At 51.3% G+C, this 21571-nt stretch overlaps 1 protein-coding gene across 1 annotated transcript in view; it reads right to left on the reverse strand.

Annotated features, from left to right (window-relative positions):
• Positions 1 to 2419: 2419 nt before the first annotated feature.
• Positions 2420 to 21571, reverse strand: part of Ptgis (prostaglandin I2 synthase) — a 42216-nt gene continuing 23064 nt past the window's right edge. Inside the window, exons 5-10 of the mRNA XM_004663874.2 lie at positions 20856 to 21007; positions 16243 to 16424; positions 10597 to 10765; positions 8017 to 8198; positions 7024 to 7175; positions 2420 to 3102 (exon numbers count right to left, since the gene is read on the reverse strand). Of these exons, the coding sequence (XP_004663931.1) occupies positions 2958 to 3102; positions 7024 to 7175; positions 8017 to 8198; positions 10597 to 10765; positions 16243 to 16424; positions 20856 to 21007 (982 nt within the window). The 3' untranslated portion in view covers positions 2420 to 2957. The remainder of the gene's footprint in view (positions 3103 to 7023; positions 7176 to 8016; positions 8199 to 10596; positions 10766 to 16242; positions 16425 to 20855; positions 21008 to 21571) is intronic.

Consider the following 21571-nt stretch of genomic DNA (forward strand, 5'->3'; position numbering starts at 1 on the left):
CTGTCAGCCATGGAAAAGCAGGGCGGGGGTGGTGAGTCACAATGGCACCCTAGGGAAACAGCCGACTGGGGTCAACCCAGGAGTATGTTGCCACACACGTCCGTGATGTTGACTCTCAAACCATCCAAGGGGAGCTGAGAGGTCGGTCTTGCCCGTGTCTATGAAGCTTTTTTTTTTTTTTTTTTTGAGATGGGGTTTTATGTAGCTGAGGCTGGCTTTGAACTTGCTATGTACTTAAGGCTGGCCTTGAACTCCTGACGCTCCTGCTGGAGATTACAAGAGTGCACCATGGCAACTGGTTTGTGTGGTGCTGGGGGTCGAACCCAAGGCTTTCTGCATCCTTGGAAAAGCATTCTACCAACTGAGCTACATCCCCAGCCTATTTTAAAGAAAGAACACACACACACACGCACGCACACACACAGAGACAGAGAAATAATAAAGAGGAAAATGAGGGCAGGATTAAATCAGTCTCCCCTGAGTTCTACTTCAGCGCCTCGGGTCCCCAGCGGAGCTGCGTGGTGGGAGAACCCTCTTCCTCAGGAGCAAGAGCCTCCTGGGCGAGGTTCAGCATTGCCACTTTCAAAGGGGACTGGAGCACAGGTGACAGTCTGGTCTTGGGGACAGCCCAGCCTCATTGAGACAGGGGTCAGAAAGGCTTTCCCCGGCACATCAGGCTGGAGCCTGTGGAGACCTTCCGCAGCTATTTCTGCCTTCTTCCTCCCCTCCCAGTCCTGCCGAGGCAGCTGGGGGTTGCCATGGAAACCGGCTCATCCTCCCCCAGGAGGCCGCCAGCTCCTATTTCCTGCAGAGATAAGAAGCAGGCGGCAGTTGGGGGGGGGGGGGTCACCCAGGCGTGAAGATGGGCTTCCCTAGGGATACCCAGCCTCCTGTCAATCACACCCCGTCTATCCGGGAATCCTGGGGGTACCTGGAGTCTGGGAGCTGGGGAAGCTCCAAGCCCTGGTGCTGATCTGAGAACAGGTCGGGGCTGGGCCTCTTGCGTTGCTCCACGGAAGGCTATGAGGACTTGGTTCTGGATGTGCGCCTCTCACAAGCGGGCCCGTACTTGAGCGCTCCTAGCCATCGGCCTTCCCTTCCATGCCCACCAGATCTCCACCTCCCCCCCCACCACCCAGAAACAAAGAGCTGCCATTCAGCAATTGCTTCTAAGAAGAGTGTAAGTTGGGCTCTACCAGCTTCTGAGCTGTGTGACCTCAGGCAAGTCCCCTGTCTCTCTGAGCTGTTTTTTTTTGGGGGGGGGTAGTCTGACCTGGCACTCACTCTGCATTTCCAGTCTGGCCTCGAACTCATGGTGATCTCCTACCTCAGCCTCCAGAGTGCTGGGATTAAAGGCGTGCACCACCACACTCCAACATGAGCTGACTTTTTCAACTGGAAATCAGGTCAAACATTCTGTCTTCTCAGAGATGCTGTGAGGTAGGTGGGGGGGGGATGGGGCGGGGCCAGGGGGGGGCCGCGACAGCAGAGATAAATGACTGCTGTGCGTGTTAAAGTCAGTGACAAGGACCTACCCTTAAATGGCCACATTTGCCATCACAGAGGCTTGTGAGTGATGGTTCTTTTTAAGTCCCTTTTCCTAAAATTGAGGCAAAAGCATATTTAAAAAAAAAAAATCTTATTTATTTATTTGACAGAGAAAGAGGTATATGGGGGGGATGGGTATGCCAGGGCCTCTAGCCACTGCAAATTAACTCTAAACTCATGCCTGGCTTTATGTGCGTACTGGGGAATGGGACCTGGGTCCTTAGGCTTTGCAGGCAAGCGCCTTAACCGCTGAGCCATCCCTGCAGCCCCCAAAGCTCATTTTCATCCCTGTTCTATTTACTTACGGGATGAACAACCAGCCAGAGAGCCAGTAACCTGCTTCCCACCACCTCCCACACTACCAGTCCGCTGTCGGAACAGGCTCCCAGACTACAGCGCCTTCAGAACCAGAGAGAAGGAAGAGGGCAGAGGTCGTCCAAACCAAAGCCTGGCGAGCCAGGCAGGCGGCTGCCACGCGGCCCTGGTCAGCGATGCCCTCGGGAGTCGGGGCACGTGCACCGTCGGAGGCTGAACGTGCGCATGACTTCTCCAAAGAGAATGTGACACCTACAAAGTTGATTTTTAAAACGCAGGCCACAGACATCTGCAGACTGGTGCATGCTGCTGTGGGAGCTTATGGGCTGGGGAGAGAGGATAGGCTCCCTTCACCGCCTCCCTCCAGCCATCAGTCCATGACGTCGGAGCATTAGCATGGCGAAAGCCCGGCCCTCTGTCCCCTGCAACTCCAGGACAGAGGTTGTATTCCTCAGAGCACAGCCTGCATTTTTTCTTTTAAAAAATATTTTTATTTAAGAGAGAGAGAGAAGAAAATATGGACATGCTAGGTCCTCTTGCCACTGCAAACAAACTCCAGAGGCATGTGCTATTTTGGGCATCTGGCTTTACATGGATACCAGGGAAACCGAACCCAGGCCATCGGGCTTTGCAAGCAAGCTTCTTTAACCACTGAGCCATCTGTCCAGTCCACAGCCTGCGTTTTCTCAGGCTTCCTCATGAAGAGAAAGGACGGTGATGTCTCTTTAATGATCGGGAGGCAGAGCTTATGTCAGTGGACACACTGCTGTGTCCAGAGGGGCCTTCCTATGGCCAGTGTCTGCTTGGCTCATACTGATTCTTCAGGGTGGGGACAGTGACTGCTCTGAGAGTAAGTGACGCAGCAACAGGGTCTCCAGGTTCTGCCCTGTCTGGTGAGCCCGTAGCTCAGAGAGCCTAGTCAGGACACCGTAGAGCACTTATTGACCTTTTTTTCTTTTCTTTTTTTTTTGGTCTCAATGTGTTCTTGATGGCCTCTGTGTCCCCTCCTCTTGACACAGCCTTGAAAAGCAGGGAGGTGGCGATGCCGGTACAGGAAGCCAGGAGACAGGTGATGAGCGTGGGACGCCCACAGGTCACGGCCGGACGCGGTACCGGATGGCCACATCGTGCTCTGGCTGCATCAGGCCAAATCCATACCTACTGAGGTCAAACTCGGGGGTCTGCACGTCGGCACTGGCCAGCTCCAGGTCGAAGTGCGTCAGCAGGAGGGCCACAAATCTGTGGGGGAGAGAGAGAGAGACAGAGGACACCACAAGCTGTGTACACAGCCTGGCAGACCCCAAAGGTGAGGCTGTCCCCCCACCCACCGCGTCTGAGCATGGCTGTGTGACAAGAGTAGTGAGATCATTTCTACAGCAGAGCCCTTCAGCGCCAGCATGTGAGCCTCCAGCCTGCAGCTCCATCAGGTGGCGACGGTGGAACAGCGAGGTGGAAAGTGCCCTATTGTCCGTCGTGAATCTAATGCATTGGGGTGCAGCCTCACACCCACGCACCTGTGGGCACCAGTGTGGTTCTGAGCCGCAGCGTGGAGCTCACATTGACAAGGCTGCAGCTCTCTCTGTCCCTCCACCAGCCCACACTCCCTGTCCCCAACCAAGCTTTGAGAACCATTACCGTCCGCCTTGGGCGGGACGACCCCTCACACGCGGGTGCCTGTGAGATTAGAACCAGCGCCTCTCCCTCCAAATGCCTTATGGCCATGCGTGGTCAAACCCAACCTTATTGCTCAAAGCAAGCACTCCCTGCTGCCACCTGCTGGTAATAGGCAGAGCCTCCACGCGTATGATGCCATCAGTGTTTCAAGGCAACAACTGGAGGGAAGGAGCCTAGCCAAGGGACCGTGATGCCCCACCCACGCCCTGCCTAACCACCAGAGCCCACACCCTACAAGGCTCCACCCCACACAGTGTCCCAGGGGCCAAAAGTATACCTTTAACCTCTCTCTGTGCCACCCCAGAACAGGGTCTTAATGCCAGAGTGAGCCCAGCAGAGAGAGCAGAGGTAGGAGGATCGCCATGAGTTCTAGGCCACCCTGAGACTACATAGTGAATTCCAGGTCAGCCTGAGCTAGAGTGAGACGCTACCTTAAAAACACCAACTCCCCCCCACCAAAAAAGGGAGGATGAACACAGAGGGAGGTCAGCACACTGGACCTAAGGGTATGTGACCCTCACTAGGTTTTGTCCCCACTGGAGGGCCGGGTTCCCTCATGAAGTCCAGGATAGAAAAGAACCACGGGTCCCTTCCAGGTGTGGAGGGTGAGTTTATGTGCTGTGGGGGCTTGGGACCCACATCTGGATTTTCACCTCTGTGGCCAATGATCTGGCCACCAAGATAACAAATTAGCTAAGTATGGGACCGGCTGAGCCAGACAATATGCTGAGTATTAACGGCCATTGTCTCTTTTTGTCCCCAAATCCAACAAAGTAAGAATTGCAATCACTTCTGTCCTAACGCTTGACGTGAACACAGGAACGTGTCCCCGTGTGATTGACGCATTGAGACCCATGTGTGAGCGTACTGTGAACCTCTCATGATTGCTCACGTGCAGTTTCCTTGGCAAGAAGCACGAGGCAAACGCGAAGTTTGTGGCCAGTGGAGTTCGACAGCGCAGAAATCCACAGACCATACGCATGCCCACCTAAATGGTGACAAGTACCCTCCTCATTCACATTTGCATGCTTCTCCAACACTTCATGTATATAAAACTGCACTGTAGGGCTGGAGAGATGGTCTAGCGGTTAAGGCACTTGCCTACAAAGCCAAAGGACCCAGGTTTGATTCCCCAGGACCCACATAAGCCAGATGCAAAAAGTGGCACATGTATCTGAGGTTCTGGATGCCCTGGCTTGCTCGTTCTCTCTCTCTCTCTCTTTCCCTCTCCCTTTTCCCTCTCAAATAGATAAATAAATAATTTAAAAACAAGTTTAAAAAGAAAATTGCACTGCTACCTTCCCTTTGGAACTCATCCCTCTTTTTTAAAAAAAATATTTTATTTTTATTTATTTATTTGAGAGGGAAAGATACAAAAATAGGCAGGGAGAGAGAGAATGGGTGCCACTGCAAACTACAGATGTGTGTGCCCCCTTGTGCATCTGGCTTACGTGGGTCCTGGGGAGTCGAACCTGGGTCCTTTGGCTTTGCAGGCAAACGCCTTAACCACTACGCCATCTCTCCATCCCTCATCCCTCTCTTTTGCAGGTGTATGTGTGTGCAGGGTTCTTAGAACTTGCGGGCGGGATGTGCAGGCTGGCAGAGGGGCATGGAAAGCTGCACTCAGTCTCGTCAATGTGAGTGCCGGGCTGGCGCTCAGAACCGCACAGGTGTGCATAGGTTTGGTGTTGCACTGCGTGTGCGTGCTCATGTGTATGTGGGTGCGTGTGCATGTGTGTAAGCATCTGCATGTGGAGGCCAGAGGCAGACGTGGGGTGTCTTCCTCAATTGCTATCGATTTTTGTTTCTTGAGACGGAATCTCTCACTGAACCTAGAATTTAACAGCTCAGCTAAACTAGCTAGCCAACGAGCCCCAGGGATTCCCTGTCTCCCCCTTTCCAGCGCTGGGATTACAGGCACATTCCAGAAGCCCCGCATTTTATGTGGGCTCTGGAGAACCCAACTCAAACTCATGTTTGTGTGGCAGGCGTTTTACCCACAGAGCCATCTCCCCAGACCCCTTATCTTTTATTTTTCTTGAGGTAAGGTCTTTTGCTAGCCCAGGCCGACCTAAAATTCACTATGTAGTCTAAGGCTGGCTTCGAACTCACAGCTATCCTCCCACTTCTGCCTCCTGAGTGCTGAGATTAAAGACTTGCACCACCATGCCCAGAAGAAATAGAGAGACAGACAGACAGACAGACAGAGAGAGAGAGAGGGAGAATGGGGGTGCCAGGGCCTCTAGCTGCTGCCAACAAACTCCAGATGTATATGCCACTTTGTGCATTTGGCTTTACACAGGCTGGGATTAAAGGCATGTGCCACCACGCCCGGCCTTGTTATCTTTTTTATGTGCCATGGATTTTTTGGGGAATGCTGGGCTCCAGCCCCTTTTCTCATAAGATGTTCCCCCCCCGCCCCCCGTCTTTCCCATATACGGGATTAAACCTAGCGCCTCACATATGCTAGGCAGGCAGTCTACCACTGGCCTCCAACCTCAGCCCTCTTTCTACTTTGTCTTTGAGACGGGGGTCTCATTAGCTTACCCAGGCTAGCCTTGAACTCACTTTGGAACCTAACCAGGCTTTGAACTTGCCATCCCCCCGCCTTAGCTGGGAAGGCAGGCCTGGGCCCCCACACCCGGTTCCCTGCTATTTTGACTGGGTGAGTTTGAACTCTCGGTGATCCTCCTACCTCTGCCTCCCGAGTGCTGGGATTAAAGGCGTGCGCCACCACGCAAGGTGACAAGGTGACTTTAGGAACACATAAGAACAGGTAGGGCAGGACTGGCCGTATCCTACTTTCCATCGTACTGTTGAAAGGACTGAGGCCAGAGGTTAGCGTCCCTGGCACAGTGCCTGCACGTTAACCATGCAGACACTGTCACCGATAACTAGCATTCTGCAAAGCCTAGGACCACCCGAGCACCCCACTTTTCCTGCAGGTGTAGCTACAATCAATGCCCTGGTTGAGAAAAGAGGCTCAGCTTACGACACGGGCACTAGAAAGACCCGTGGGGGCAGAATTATTGGCGAGAGTGAAAGGTTTTTGATCCTGAGGACTAAGGTTCTTGGGGGTCTGAGGAAGAGAACACACATTGCTTTTGTCCCCCCCCCCCCACCCCACCAGGCCAGTTTCTGCTGCAGAGTCTGAACACCTGGCCGCCAAGGGACAGCCATTCCAGCTGGACGCAGTGGCCAGTGTCATTCAAGGAGGGGGAGACCTTCTGCCAGGTCTGACTACTTCAAAAGAAGTCAGAAATCTGGCTTTACACAGAGTGCTTCCGATTTCCAAGTTACCACACGTTTATAGAGACACAAATAAATAGATTTGTGGGCAAGAGTTGGTTCTCAGCCAGTTTGGAGTTTCAGCAATAAACCACTACGAAGGGCCTGAGGCCCCGGGGAGGGAAGGAGCCCCACCCGCCATGCCACCCACGCCACCCATGTGAGGGCGCGCCCACGTTGCCACGCCCCCTTGCTCACTGTTTGATGCTGTTGACTGCGAAGTTCCTCCCCAGGCATTGATTGTGGCCTGCTCCCCATGGTAAGTTGTAATTCTTCAGGCGTTTCCCGTCCTTGTAAAAATCTTTCTTCTCTGACCCATCCACGTTCAGGAACCGGTTGTATTTAAATACCTGCAATGAGAAAGTCGACTTCTGGGGCTGGAGAGACGGCTTAGCAGTTAAGGCACTTGCCTGCAAAGCCAAAGGAACCAGGTCTGATTCTCCAGTACCCACGGAAAACCAGACGCATAAGGTGGCTCATGTGTCTGGAGTTCTTTCTCAGGGAGTAAGGTGTCAATTTTCTCCCTCCCTCTCTCTCAAATAAATTAATTAAATAATTAAAAAAAATTTTTTTTCAAGGTAGGGTCTCACTCTAGCGCAGGCTAACCTGGAATTCACTCTGTATTCTCAGGGTGGTCTTGAACTTACGGCAATTCTCCTACCTCTGCCTTCTGAGTGCTGGTATTAAAGGCATGTGTCATTATGCCTAGCTTAATTTTTTCAAAGAAAAGAAAGTCTAGGACTGGAGAGGTGGCTTGGGTGTTAAGGCACTTGTCTGCAAGTGCCTAAGGACCCAGGTTCAATTCCCCAGTACCCACGTAAGCCAGATGCAAAGATGGCACATGCATCTGGAATTTGTTTGCAGTGGCTGGAGGCCCTGGTGCACCCAACTCTCTCTTTGTCTACCTGTCTCTCAGTCTCTCTCTCTGTCTCTCAAATAAATAAAAATCTTGTAAAAAGCAAGTTTATTTCTGACCCCAACCTCTAAACAAGCCCACACCAAAATGAGAGTGTTTCTTACAAACATGTCATAACTGGACACTGTGTAAAGGTGAAGTGACCCTGTTTGGTTATGGACAGGTGAAATGATAACCTGGCCAGCACACGCAGGACTGGCTGGCCCCACAGCATTCACTGCCGCCCATGCACACCTCCACAGCCCCTGATACGAGCAGCTGCCCTGGCCACTGACCTCAGGGTCTGTGTAGATGTCTGGGTCTCTCTGTGGACTCAGGAATGGGAAGAGGAGGAGGCGGTCACCACGTCGCAGTGAGAATTCCCTTCCATCTGCCATGGGTAAGGCCAGATCTGCCACTACCTCCCGAGTGATGAAGGGAGCCGCTGTGAGCCGGAGGCTCTCGTTCAGCACGCTGTCTGTCCAGGGTGAGGACAAGGAAAGGTCATCAGGCTGCCCTCTCACCGCTGGACACTGTCCCTTGCCCTAGTTTAAAAGAGGAAGATGAAGAGGCCCGGGGAGGTTGGATGCTTTGCCCACAGCCACACAGCGTGGTGGGGAAAAGGCCAGATGTAAAGTCACAGACTCTTGAATGTGAGGGGCCACTTTGAGGGAAAGTGGGAGCCAGGAGCTGGAGAGATGGCTTAGTGGTTAAGCTCTTGCTTGCGAAGGCTCAGGACCCCAGTTCAAGGCTCGATTCCCCAGGACCCATGTTAGCCAGATGCACAAGGGGGTGTACACATCTGGAGTTTGTTTTCAGTGGCTGGAGGCCCTGGCGTGCCAATTCTCTCTCTCTCTGTGTTGTTCTCAAATAAATAAATAAAAAATGAATAAAATATATAAAAAAAGAAAGTGGGAGCCAGGCATATAGCAGATTAGGGCCTAAGGGATGACTTCTGCATACCCAGCATGCATTTCCCTTCTAGAAATAGTGCCCTAATTTTCCTCTGGGGATCTCCCACTGGCAGAGGTTGACCTGGTGGTTCTACCCTTAACTGCTGGAATTAGGAGTTGATTGGTTACATCATCCCTCTGAGCCCCATGACTGCTTCGGGATGTGCTTATGACCCAAAGCGCCAGTGAAATGCATCCTTGGGACATTAGGTAGGACTGGTATTAAAAACTGCCCTGGCCCAGAACTCCTGGCAGCCATCCAGCCTCTGCATGCTGGAGCCAGCCCAGTGGAAAAGGGGACTGGGGCTGGAGAGATGGCTCAGCAGCTAAGCCCTTAAAGCCTAAAGACCTGGGTTTGATTTCGCAGTACACAGATAAAGCCAGATGCACAAGGAGGTACAGGTATCTGGAGTTTGTGTGCAGTGGCTGGAGGCTCCTGGTGTGCACATTCTCTCTCTCTTTCTTAAATAAATTTTAAAAAAAAGATAGGGAGCTGACTTGGTTTCCCACCAGGAATAGATGGTAAGACCTTATTGCTGAAGACTCCACATACTTAGGCTGCAAAGCCACTGAAAAATCCTGTTGGAACTGAGCTGATAACCTCCTCCATGTAAACCAGCTGACAGAAAGCTGGAAGAAGCCATTCTGCATGCAGTTCAATGGGAGAAAGAGAAATCACTAGTGAAGAACAGTGGACACTGCAAGCCTTATATTTGGCCAGCCAGGCCAAATGAGCCAACGGGTGCAATAATGGCACATCTGTCATGGTGGAAACCAACTGCCCTCTAATTGGACTAGAGGCCCACTCCATGGGTGGGAATACATCCCTGATACTGAAAACTTAAAACAAGGGTAGTCATGAGCTCTAGGGATGTAACATCTGCTGCTGTCTGGCTAAATGTATATACTATGCTTATCAAAGTGCCCAGTAAGCAATTCTTTTAATGTTCATACCCTTATATTAATGCTACTCTCACTTTTGTTAGAGAATCTTCTCTTTTCAGATGGCAGTGACCTTGGGATGACTCAGAAGGCATCATGGTGTTAGAAAGAAGTGACAGGAGTGCTCAGTACTGCAATATCTCTATCACACTTCCCAAGGCTCAGGGTTCATTGTGGAAGAGGTGGCGGAAAGAATGTAAGAGCCAAAGGAAGGGTAGGACTCCTTACAATGTGCTTCCCCAGACACAAAATGGCCTGGATATCCATGACTTCACAGTGCCTGACACTACCTATACAAACCATCATAATAGGAGGAAAAGATGATGACATCAAAATAAAAGAGAGACTGATTGAGCGGGGGAAGGGATATGATGGAGAGTGGAGTTTCAAAGGGGAAAGTGGAGGGAGAGAGGGCATTACCATGGGATATTGTTTACAATCATGGAAGTTGTTAATAAAAAAAAAAAATTTGAAAAGAAAAATCAGCAGGCCCTCTCCTCACCCAGGTGGAGTCCGCATCACAGGCTGAAAAGATGGTTCAGCAGTTAAGGCTCTTGTCTACAAAGCCTAAGGACCTGAGATCGATTATCTAGCACCCACATAATGCCAGATGTACAAGATGGCACATGTTTCTGGAATTCATTTGCGGTTGCTAGAGTCCTTGGTGTGCTCGTTCTGTCTCTATCAGTGTCTCGTAATACATAAAGGCCTTTAAAACATTAACAAAATATATAAAAACAGAGGCTGAGGTAGAGACCAAGCCTTGATGACATCCTCCAAGCACCTAGATCCACCCGTGCCCCGTGAAGCCCCCTTTCCATTTTAGCTGCATTGGGCTTGCCATCAACCAAGAATCTCTTGAGAACAAGACTTGGGCGGCTGACCCTGTGGCATGGAGCCCCAGTTAGGGGGTGCTGGAGGACTTGGGAGCCTGCATCAACTAAGTGTTAGAAGCTTCCTTGGAGGGTCTGGGCATCTCACCGAGAACAGGCATGCTGTCCAGGACCTTCTGTGGGAGGGAGGGCATCTGTGCGTTGGGCTGCTCGCTTCTCCCAAGGACGCGCTGCAGCTCAGCGCGGACAGCTGCCAGGGCTTCGGGATTCGTGAGAAGGAAGAGCAGGAGCCAGAAGGCGGCAGGGCCCATGTTCCCCTGCAACAAGAAGGAGCACCCCGTTGTCACCCCATCAAGAGGGCCCAGCGGGCTGCTCTGGGCCGACATACAACCCAGGCCAAGCCTCAGGGCTCAGCAGGACCTCTCCTCACCCAGGTGGAGCCCGCATCACAGGCCATGGCCAAAATCTGGCTGGAGCTTTGGCAGAGCCCAGTGTCTGCTTCAAGGCCACTCCTGGCAACCTGGTACTGAGCAGCTGTGAGAGACGGTTAATGATCTTTTTTGGAGGGGCGGGGGTTCGAGGTAGGTGTCTCACTCTAGCCCAGGCTAGACTGTGTAGTCTCAGGCTGGCCTTGAAATCACAGCAATCCTCTGCCTCCCCAGAGTTGGGATTAAAGGCGTGTGCTACCATGCCTGGCTTTGTTAGTGATATAAATATTTTTTGCAGTAGTGTCTCACTTTGGCCCAGGCTGACCTAGAATTCTCTATGATGGAGTCTCATGCTGGCCTTGAACTCATGGCGATCCTCCTACCTCTGCCTCCCAAGTGCTGGGACTAAAGGCATGTACCACCACACCCAGCCATTAATGATTTATTTTTAAAGTTGTTAGGAACTTTTCAGCAGTTGAATAATTAGAAAACTCAGGATGTCACACTCTGAGGCATCAGCCTTGTGCACCCTTGTCCACCTCAGCTCTACCGACACTTTCCGTGACCTGGATGTGGATGGAACCCCAACTGAGCCAGCTTGGGGAAGGGGTCTCTATATAAATGGTCATGCAATTATAATAATGGAATAATAAATCTTCATTAAATATCGTATTTCCCAATAATTTCATTACAGACATACATGCATGCAGGCCAAGGGCGTGAATCAGTATTAACAAAACAATGTAAAACTAGAAAAGGGCTCTGGACCTATCAATAGATGCCAGTGAGATAAATGAGGCTGGTGGTAAGTTGTTTAAAAAGGGCAAGAAAAAAAAAAAAGAAAGAAAGGCCTGGAGAGATGACTCAGTAGTTAAGGCGCTTGTCTGTGAGCCTATGGACCTAGGTTCCATTCTCTAGATCCCACGTAAACCAGATGCACATGTTGGCACATGTGCCTGGAGTTCACTTGCATCGGCAAGAGGCCCTGGTATGTCCATTTTCTCTCTCTTGTCTCTCTCTCTCCCTCTTGTCTCAAATATAAATAAATAAAAATTAAACACACACACACACACACACACAGGCTCCCCAGCACTGGAGCTCTGGCTCCCCCTCCTTTACCCCCCAGCTCTGGGATTCCACATCTGCATTTGTTGAGAAATCTGTTGGGCACAGGCCAGGATCTTCCTTCCATCCTCCCTGCCATGCTGGGAGAAGGTGTTGCCCTTCACTATTTCCGGGTGGGTAAACTGAGGCATCGGGTGATGATGTGTCTGCCCGGCTAGAAAGTGGCAGAGACACTTCAAATCCAGGCAAGTGGGTCACAGAGCTGGTGGCCAGTGCTGGGGGGCCCACAGTCTCCCACCCTGCTCTTGGGACTCCAGCACCTTAGGGTCCCCACCTGTCTGAAGGCTGCCAGTCCCTTCACTTGGAAGACCACCTGTGCCCTGGGATCTGCCACTCAAGTTCCCCACCAGGGTCCAGTTCTGCTGACAGAGGTCATTACCACTGGGGACTCTGGGGACATTTGGGAATGCCATGCCATTTCGTCCCATAAATATGTTATTGGGAACGGATGGGGCCAGCTGCTGAGCGAGCCCTCCCCTGCCCCTGCCAGCCTCCGCCCACAGGGCAGCTAATGGCTCTGACAAGAACTAAAAATAAGCAGCCAGTCGATGTGGGAGGAATCCCCCAGGAACGTCGGCCTGGACATCTATTTCCGTGGAGCGGGGCCGAGAGAAGAGGGTGGCACGGTCGGGGGGGGGGAGCAGGAACCAGGTCACAAGACCCACAGCGTCCAAGGCATCTGGCCCCTGTTCTCATCCCAACAACCCGCTCCACTGCCAAGGTCCCCAGCTGTCACCCCGAAGCTCCCAAACTCTGTCTGACTCTTCATTACTGCAGTGTCCATAATGGCCTCCTCTCTGGTGACCTAGGGTCTCAAAGCTTTCCTGGGTCCATATCTCACCCAGAGGAAACTCCCAAGTTCCGGCGCTCCGAGGCCCCTTCCCTCAAGCCTAGTTCCCCCGACCGGGCTGTGGCCATGCTCCACGCCTTGCCGTGGCCCCGATACCTGGCAGGGTCCAAGCCCAGGACTTCACATTTGTCTTCTCCTGGCCTGGAACACTCTATTCTCCATTCCCAGCTCCTTGAGGCTAGCTTTCTTGACATCCAGGAACCAGTTCAAATATCTCTGCCACAGAGAGGCCTCCCTAAACCCCTGACTGCGGCAGACATCCAAGATGTGTCTTTTCCCTTCCCAACCCTGCTTCGCACGGGACACGCAGCATCTCTGATCTGCTGACACTTTCTCGGCCATCCCATCCCTGCCCCGCCCTGACTAAACTGTAAGTAGTTTACAGCGGGACGTCTGGGGTCTGCTGTAAGGATTCAATGGAGCTTTTAAATGACTCTTCAAAAATGACTGGGCTATGCGCTTCAAAACTGTCAAGGTCATGAAAAATAATGAATGGAATAGAATCTGACAGATCAACCAGAACTAAAGATGCAGAGCGGCTAACAGTACCAGGGGAGGCCAGTGCAGATGCCAGGCCACGAGAAGCCTGGAAAAAGTAAATGAATTAAAAAAAAAAAAAATTTTTTTTTAAGCTATTGGGGCCGGGTGTGGTGGCACATGCCTTTCATCCCAGCACTTGGGAGGCAGAGGTAGGAGGATCACCGTGAGCTCGAAACTACATAGTGAGTTCCAGGTCAGCCTGAGCCAGAGTGAGACCCTACCTCAAAAAAACAACAACAACAAAAAAAAAAAACCAACAACAACAACAAAAATTCTGCAGAAGCAGAGTACAAGATACACATTGGCTAGTGATGGGCATCTGGGCTGACCATTTGGCATCGGGCTGTGGCTGTGCAGGACAATATTCCTGGTCTTAGGAGAGGCATGCTGACATGATCACAGACAAGCCATGATGTCTGCGACTTAGTCACAAGTGAGGCAACAAAATCACACTAGGAAGGCCGGGCATGGCGGTGCACACGTTTAATCCCAGCACTCGCCAGGCAGAGGTAGGAGGATTGCCGTGAGTGAGTTCAAGGCCACCCTGACACCACACAGTGAATTCCAGGTCAGCCTGGGCTAGAGCAAGACCCTACCTCGAAAAACAAAAACCAACAACAACAAAAAATCGCAGTAGAGCCGGGCGTGGTGGCGCACGCCTTTAATCCCAGCACTCGGGGGGGGCAGAGGTAGGAGGATCTCCGAGAGTTCGAGGCCACCCTGAGACTACATAGTGAATTCCAGGTCAGCCTGAGCCAGAGTGAGACCCTACCTCGAAAAACAAAACAAACAAACAAACAAACAAAAAAAATCACAGTAGGAAAGATAAACTAAATGTCAACTATGGTAAATCAAGGCGACTTGTATGTAGAACAGTTCATTAAACTGTTCATAAAACTTTTGGGGAGCCAGGCATGGTGGCGCACACCTTTAATCCCAGCAGTTGGGAGGCAGAGGTAGGAGGATCGCCATGAGTCTGAGGCCACCTGGAGACCACATAGTGAATTCCAGGTCAGCCTGGACTACAGTAAGACCCTACCTCTAAAATAAAAACTTTTGGGGGACTGTGGATGCGGCTCATTAGGTTGAGTGTCCAGCGTGCGAGGACCCCGTCCCCAGCAAGCACGGGCGTGGCGGCACACTCCCGTCACCCCAGCACTCAGAGGGTGGCAGCAAGAGAATCAGGAGTTCAAGGACGTCCTCAGCCACATAGGGATTTGGAAGCCAGCCTGGGGAGCACGAGACCCATCTTTTCTATCAGTTTGACATTCTTACCTATTTAAAAACGGAAAGCCAATGGTGCCCGAGGGATCGTGATCAAGGCCGGCGTGGTGAAGCGATGGGTCAAAGAAAAGATGATGTGTGAGAAAGAAGCAAAACAATAAGAAAAGACTGAAAAAAATGAAAGCTGAAGATAGTGAAAATTATGCCATTAGAAAGCAGGTGGAGGGCTGGAGAGATAGCTTAATGGTTAAGGTCTATGACTGTGAAGCCTAAGGACCCAGGTTTGATTCTCCAGGTCCCACATAAGCCAGATGCACATGGTGGCTCATGCATCTGGAGTTCATTTGCAGTGGCTAGAGGCCCTGGCGTGCCCATTCTCACTTTCTCTCTCTCTCTCCCTCTTTTTGTCTCTAATAAATAAATAAAAATAAAATATTTTTTAAAAAAAGAAAGCAGGTGGAGGGGTTGGAGAGATGGCTCAGCAGTTAAGACTCTTGATTACAAAGCAACCTAGGTTCAATTCCCCAGTACCCACATAAAGCCAGATGCACAAAGTGGCATCTGGCGTTCATTGAAAGTGGCAAGAAGGCTCCAGTGACCACTCTCTCTGACCTCACTTCCTGTCCTGTCTTTCTCAGTTTGTAAATAAATAAATAAAAATATTTTAAAAAAAAACAACAGGCAGAGATCCTGCAAGAGTCCCAGATGCTAGGCCAGGCGTGGTGGCGCACGCCTTTAATCCCAGCACTTGGGAGGCAGAGGTAGGAGGATCACTGTGAGTTCAAGGCCACCCCAAGAGTACAGAGTGAATTCTAGGTCAGCCTGGGCTAGAGTGAGACCCTACCTCAAAAAAAAAAAAAAAAAAAAGAGCCCAGATGCTGATCCCAGATTGCCAGCACGGGTCCGAGGCCCCCTATACGCCCCTTCAGCGGCTACGAGAGTGAAAGAGGCGGAGAAGAACCTGAGCAGGACAAGCGTGCGCGCTTAGTACTGGGCACAGGGACATTAGCAGCCGGAAACTCGTCTGCACGGGGTTTGCTTTTGCATCAAGTCTTGAACAAAGCGAAGCCGGGGCTGTGGAGATGGCTCAGCAGGTAAGGAAAGACATGAGGTTCTGAGAGAGCCCGACACCATCCAAGTTCAATTCCTGGGGACCCCGGTAAACAGCGGAGTGACTACACACATCTGTAACCCCCCCCCCCCGCCAATGGACAGGAGAGACCAGAGAATCACAAGGGCTTGGGGAGTCTGCAGCATTCAGAGACTCTGTCTAAGAAAATACCCGGATGAGTGACGGAGGAAGCACACTCAGTGTGCTCCTCTGTATTCCATGTGTGCAAAGGTGCATGTGTCTGCACACCACACACATACACACACACACACACCCCAAGCAAAGAAATGCAAATCCTGTTGAGGTGGTTGACCTGGTCTCAAGGCCACTGGACAGGAAGTGAGGTCAGAGATGGGGCAGCAGCCGGCCATGGGCACATGGCCTTGCCCACTCATTGCAGCACATGTTCGCAAATGCACACGCGCAGTCACGTGCCCAGGGCCGCACCCGCACACTGGCACGTATGCACACACATACACACATCACACACACACACTCTGGCACACCCAGGCTGACCTGTGTGGCCCAGAGCTGCAGCACCAGCGCCCGGGCTTGCATCTCCTCCGGCGTCCCCATCTCTTCCAGGTGCTGCAGGTAACTCTCCACCCAGCTGCTCCGGTGGGCCCTGGAGGCCAGCCTGGCTGGGGACAACAACTTCCACAGACGGCTTTTGACGCTGCACGCGTGGTCCTTATCCCCTGCAAGGTCAGGACACAGAAGGTGGAGGTCACAAACCCAGACCAGGGCTGCTTATGCCTGGCCACGGATCTTCAGGTTGTCCTTCTGTGGAGGTGTGAAAATCTGTTGGAACTGAGGCCATGGGAACAGGGCCTGCCGTCTGGAAAGCCGGCACCCACTCCAAGAAAGGAGCAATGGCTTCCTCTCTTGCAGGAGGGACCCTGCCTTTGTGTGTGTGTGTGTGTGTGTGTGTGTGAGAGAGAGAGAGAGACAGAGAGAGAGAGAGAGAAAGAATGGACACACCAGGGCCTTCAGCCACTGCAAACAAACTCCAGACATGTGCGCCCCCTTGTGTGCACATGTGACACTGCACACTTGCGTCACCGCGTCTTGCTTACATAGGACCTGGAGATTCGAACATGAGTTCTTAGGCTTCACAGGCAAGTGCCTTACCTGCTAAGCCATCTCTCCAGCCTGAGCCTGCCCGTTTTGTTCACCTCTACGACACCAGTACCTGGCCCACAGCAGGTGCTTGAGAAAGATGTGATAAGTACATGGTGCCACCTTACAGTGGCACTCAGGTGGACCACAGTCTGAGCAACAGCCTCCCTCCTGGACCCACCCCAGAGCAACGCCAGATCACACGCAGGCTCACATGGCAGCCTGCACTGTAAGGTCGCAGAAAGCCACGCTGGCCAATGATGGGAACACACTCCTCTGGGGTCAGACACTGAACGTCCCCCAGGACAGATAGGTAAGGTCAGTGAGGGAAGAGGGCCATGATGATGCTGTGTGGAACAGAAGAGTCCAGGTGGCCCCCACGCAGCTCCAAGGACCAACTCTTGGGCATGACAGAGCCAGTGGTCCCGCCCAGCCAGAGGGTGGTCTTTTCTAAAGAAACCTACATCCAGGAGCTCATGAGGAATCTCCTGGGGTGTGTGTGTGTGTGTGTGTGTGTGTATTCCCTATAGCCCAGTGCCTTTCAGTCCATGGTCCCATCCAATTACATTACCAAGTAACATCACAGTGGTCACTGTGTGCATATTTCCACTGTTTATGCAAGGATGAAATCAACTAGGGATATCTTTCTCAGAAGAATCCGGCCATGAGCCATAAACATGAGGTTTGCCCTTTCCCAGATTCACCCCTGGGGAGATGGGAGGCGCCCTGGGTGGCGGTAAGGTTTCTAAGGACTGGAAATTCACATTCTCATGTGTTTGAATACGCCATCCCCAGTAAAGTGGCGTAATTTGGGAAAGTTGTGGAAACTTTAAAACATACAGCCTTGCTGATGGAAGTGTTATAGCCCAGCCCTGCTTGCTATTCTCTCTCTCTCTCTCTCTTTCCCTGCTGAGGTGATGATGTGACTCAGGCTTCCTGCCTCTTCCATACTCTCCCCATCATGATGGGTTCCACCTGCTGGAACTATAAGCCAAAATAAATTCCTGTCTTCCCCAAACTGCTTCTGGCCAGGTGTTTTGTCCCAGCGACGACACTGCCTGAATCCATGTCAAAAGACTGAAGAAACATATGTTAAGCCTGTTCCTTGAAAATGTCATACCTGCTTTGAAAAGCCCCCAGTTAGTGACACATTCCACCCTCACAAGCTCCAGGGATGGGCCACTGCACCAGAGCCTGGTGGCCGGGTCCCTGACACAGTCTGCTTCAAGCGCACAGAGACTCTCCAGCCCTTCGAAACCTCATGGCCACCCCAGAAGCCTCCCATCTCCCCAGAATGTTAACCAGCAAGACCCTATCTCAAAAGCAAAAAAACAACCAACCAAACAAACAAAAACCAACAAAGGAACAGTCTCCCAAAAGTCCTTTTCCGCACAAGAAAATAGAGATTCACAAGACACAGCATGAGATTCAGTAGACTTGAGACCCCAGATGGCCAACTTTCTTTTAACATCTACGTTTAACACAAATGCACTGATATTTGAAAAGTCAGGCGTATATGTAGTAAAGAGTAAAAAAACAATACAGCAGAAAAGAATGCCTGAGCGTGGCGTGGGTGTGCCGCCCAACATATTTTCTCCCCACCCTACCTCAGCACTCCGAAAGGCAAAACTCTAGACGCGGCCACCGCGACAGGCGAAGGCAGCAGGTCTGGCCGCCCCCGCACACCTTGCTCCTGAGCAGTCCTGTTTCACAGGCGCAGGGTCTGCTTTGACATGGTCCATTTAACAGTCCCTACCGCTGGGCACTGAAGGTCTTTCTAGCTTTGCTCTCCCCCAGCAACATGGAGGTGAACATCTGCAGTCCCATGCAAGTATTTCTGCAGAATAACTTCCTAGCAGAGGGGTGATAGGAGATAGAGATGTGCTTTTGATATTTTGGTCTTCCAGAGAGGCAGTCCAGCTGCCGGCATCCCATAAGCAGCCCTCCCGGCTCTCCCAGAGCTGCTTGGCCTCCTGGATCCAACTCAGTGAAACTGCCCGACAACACTGCCCCCTGCTGTCCACACTAGGAAATGCAGCCTCTCCATACTTGAGAATGATGGACCAGCCCTCTGTCTACAGTCTACCGGACTCCTGGAAGAAGGCACCAGAGAAACCCAACTTTTCCAAGAGAAGCAACTGGCGCTGGGAGGGGGCGGGTCTTGAACACACTGGATTTTTCCATCCGACATAATGTGCGTGTTGCTGGCACAAGTGACTTCACCTCTCTGAGCTCATTTTACTATCTGCAGAGTAATGTGATCTCAACTTCCAGCCAGGCGTGGTGGAGCACGCCTTTAATCGCACTTGGGGAGGCACTTGGGAGGCAGAGGTAGGAGGATCACTGTGAGTTTGAGGCCACCCTGAATTCCAGGCCAGCCTGGGCTAGAGTGAGACCCTACCCCAAAAAACAACAACAACAACAAAAATCTTACAGTGATGAAAAAAAAAAACAAAAAACCGTGGGCAGGAGAGATGGCTCGGTAGTTAAAGGCACTTTCCTGCAAAGCCTGCTTGCCTGGTTTTGATCTCCCAGTACCTACGTAAAGCCAGATGAAAAGTGGCATGTGCATCTGGAGTTCATTTGCAATGGCTAGAAGCTCTTGCATCTCCTTCTTCTCTCTCTTGCACATAAATAAAAAATATTTTTGAAAGGACAAAAAGAAAAATAAAAATGGAAGTGTTATATATACCACAACCTGAGTGAATCTCACAGATACGTATGCTGAATGACAGAGACAGACACCCAGGAGCCCACACTGCGCGGTTCTGTGTAGAGGCAGATGAAGAAAAGGCAACACTAATCAGGGAAAGGAGTGGTGGGGACGGAATGAAATGTTTAGATCTGCCCTTAGCGATGTATGTAGGACATGTGTGTCTTCCTGCATGTAAATTATACCTCTGTAAAAACCTTAAAAGTAGAAAAACAAGGCTGGGTGTGGTGGCGCACGCCTTTAATCCCAGCACTCGGGAGGCAGAGGCAGGAGGCTCACCATGAGTTCAAGGCCACCCTGAGACTCCATAGTGAATTCCAGGTCAGCCTGAGCTAGAGTGAGACCCTACCCCGAAAAACAAAAAAAATAAACAACAACAACAAAAGTAGAAAACAAAAATAGCACACAACTGTGTGTGTGTGCCAAGATGCACGCTTCTGATTAGAGAAAGTGTGAAAGGGTATACTCCAAACTAGAAACAGTGGTCATCTCTGTGGAGAGGTGGTGGTAGGCTAGGAATGAAGAGGATAGAGAACTCTCTTATTACTCCTAAATTATTCCATATAGCTTGAGGGTTTTTTTTTAAAAACAAGCAAGAGAGACAGAGAATGGAGACACCAGGGCCACCAGCTGCTGCAAATGAACTCTAAATGCTACTTTGTGCATCTGGCTTTACATAGTACTAGGGAATCTTACCTGGATGGTTAGGCTTTGCAGGCAAGCACCTTAGCCACTAAGCCATCTCCCCAGCCCCCATAAAACAAATTTTAATATTTTATTTCTTTATTTATTTGGAAGGGAGAGAGAGAGGAAGAAGCAGAGAGAAAGAGAGAACGGGTACACCAGGGTCTCCAGCCGCTGCAAACGAACTCCAGATGCATGAGCCCCTCTGTGCATCTGGTTTACATGGGTCCTGGGGAACTGAACTGGGATCCTTACGCTTCGCAGGCAAACGCCTTAACCACTAAGCTATTTCCCCAGTGCTTAAGTGTTGTTTTCTAAATGTTTTATTATTTGTTTACTTATTTGAGAGAGAGGAAGAGAGAACCATAAAACAAATTTTAAAGCAAGGAAAGGAATATAGAGACCCTCAGGCTCCATCCTCAACATACTGACTTTAATTTCCATCAGGATCCACAGCTCTCATGCAAGTCCTGTTTCACCAGCACCATGCTCTTGTGAACTCCCTGAGATGGCATCTGACTGCCTCCCTGACGGCAGAATGCTCCTCCTCTCTCCAGTTCCAGAAGGTCCTCTGGTGTTCGTATTAGACCCACTGGGCCTCCATGGTGCTTACCTGCTGACAAGGAGCCTCGAGCCAGTTTGGGCAGCAGCAGGTCCAGCTGGCGGAAGGTGTGGAAGACTTCGGCCGAGTGGATGCGGTCCTGGGCCTGGCTCTCACGGGTGCGCGGGGCTGCCTCCACCCCATACAGGGTCAGGTAACCGGCTCTGGGGGCGACAGCAGCAGGTCATTCACTCCCAGCCAACCCTCCAGGGCAGCCTAGATGTTCCTCTCCACTCATGCACCGGAGGAACATCTACTTCCTGCTGTGGGCCAGGAATGGCCCTGCACAAAGTCAGCTATCGTGCAAAACAGTCAAGAGCGGTGCACGCCAGTAACCCCAGCACTTGGGAGACTGAGGTAGGAGGATTGCCTAGAGTTTGAGGCCAGCTTGGGCTACAGGGTGAGACCTTATCTTAAAAAAAAAAAAAAAAAAAAAGGCTGGGCGTGGTGGCGCACGCCTTTAATCCCAGCACTCGGGAGGCAGAGGTAGGAGGATCGCCGTGAGTTCGAGGCCACCCTGAGACTACATAGTGAATTCCAGGTCAGCCTGAGCTAGAGTGAGACTCTACCTCAAAAAAATAAAAAGTCAAAAAACAAAACAACAAGAAAAAAAAGGGGGGGCTGGAGAGATGGTTTAGTGGTTAAGGCACTTGCCTGCAAAGCCAAATGATGCAGGTTCAATTCCCCAGTACCCATGTAAGCCAGATACACAAGGTAGCCCATGTGTC

Source organism: Jaculus jaculus, chromosome 8, assembly GCF_020740685.1.
Source record: "Jaculus jaculus isolate mJacJac1 chromosome 8, mJacJac1.mat.Y.cur, whole genome shotgun sequence".
NCBI lineage: Eukaryota > Metazoa > Chordata > Mammalia > Rodentia > Dipodidae > Jaculus > Jaculus jaculus.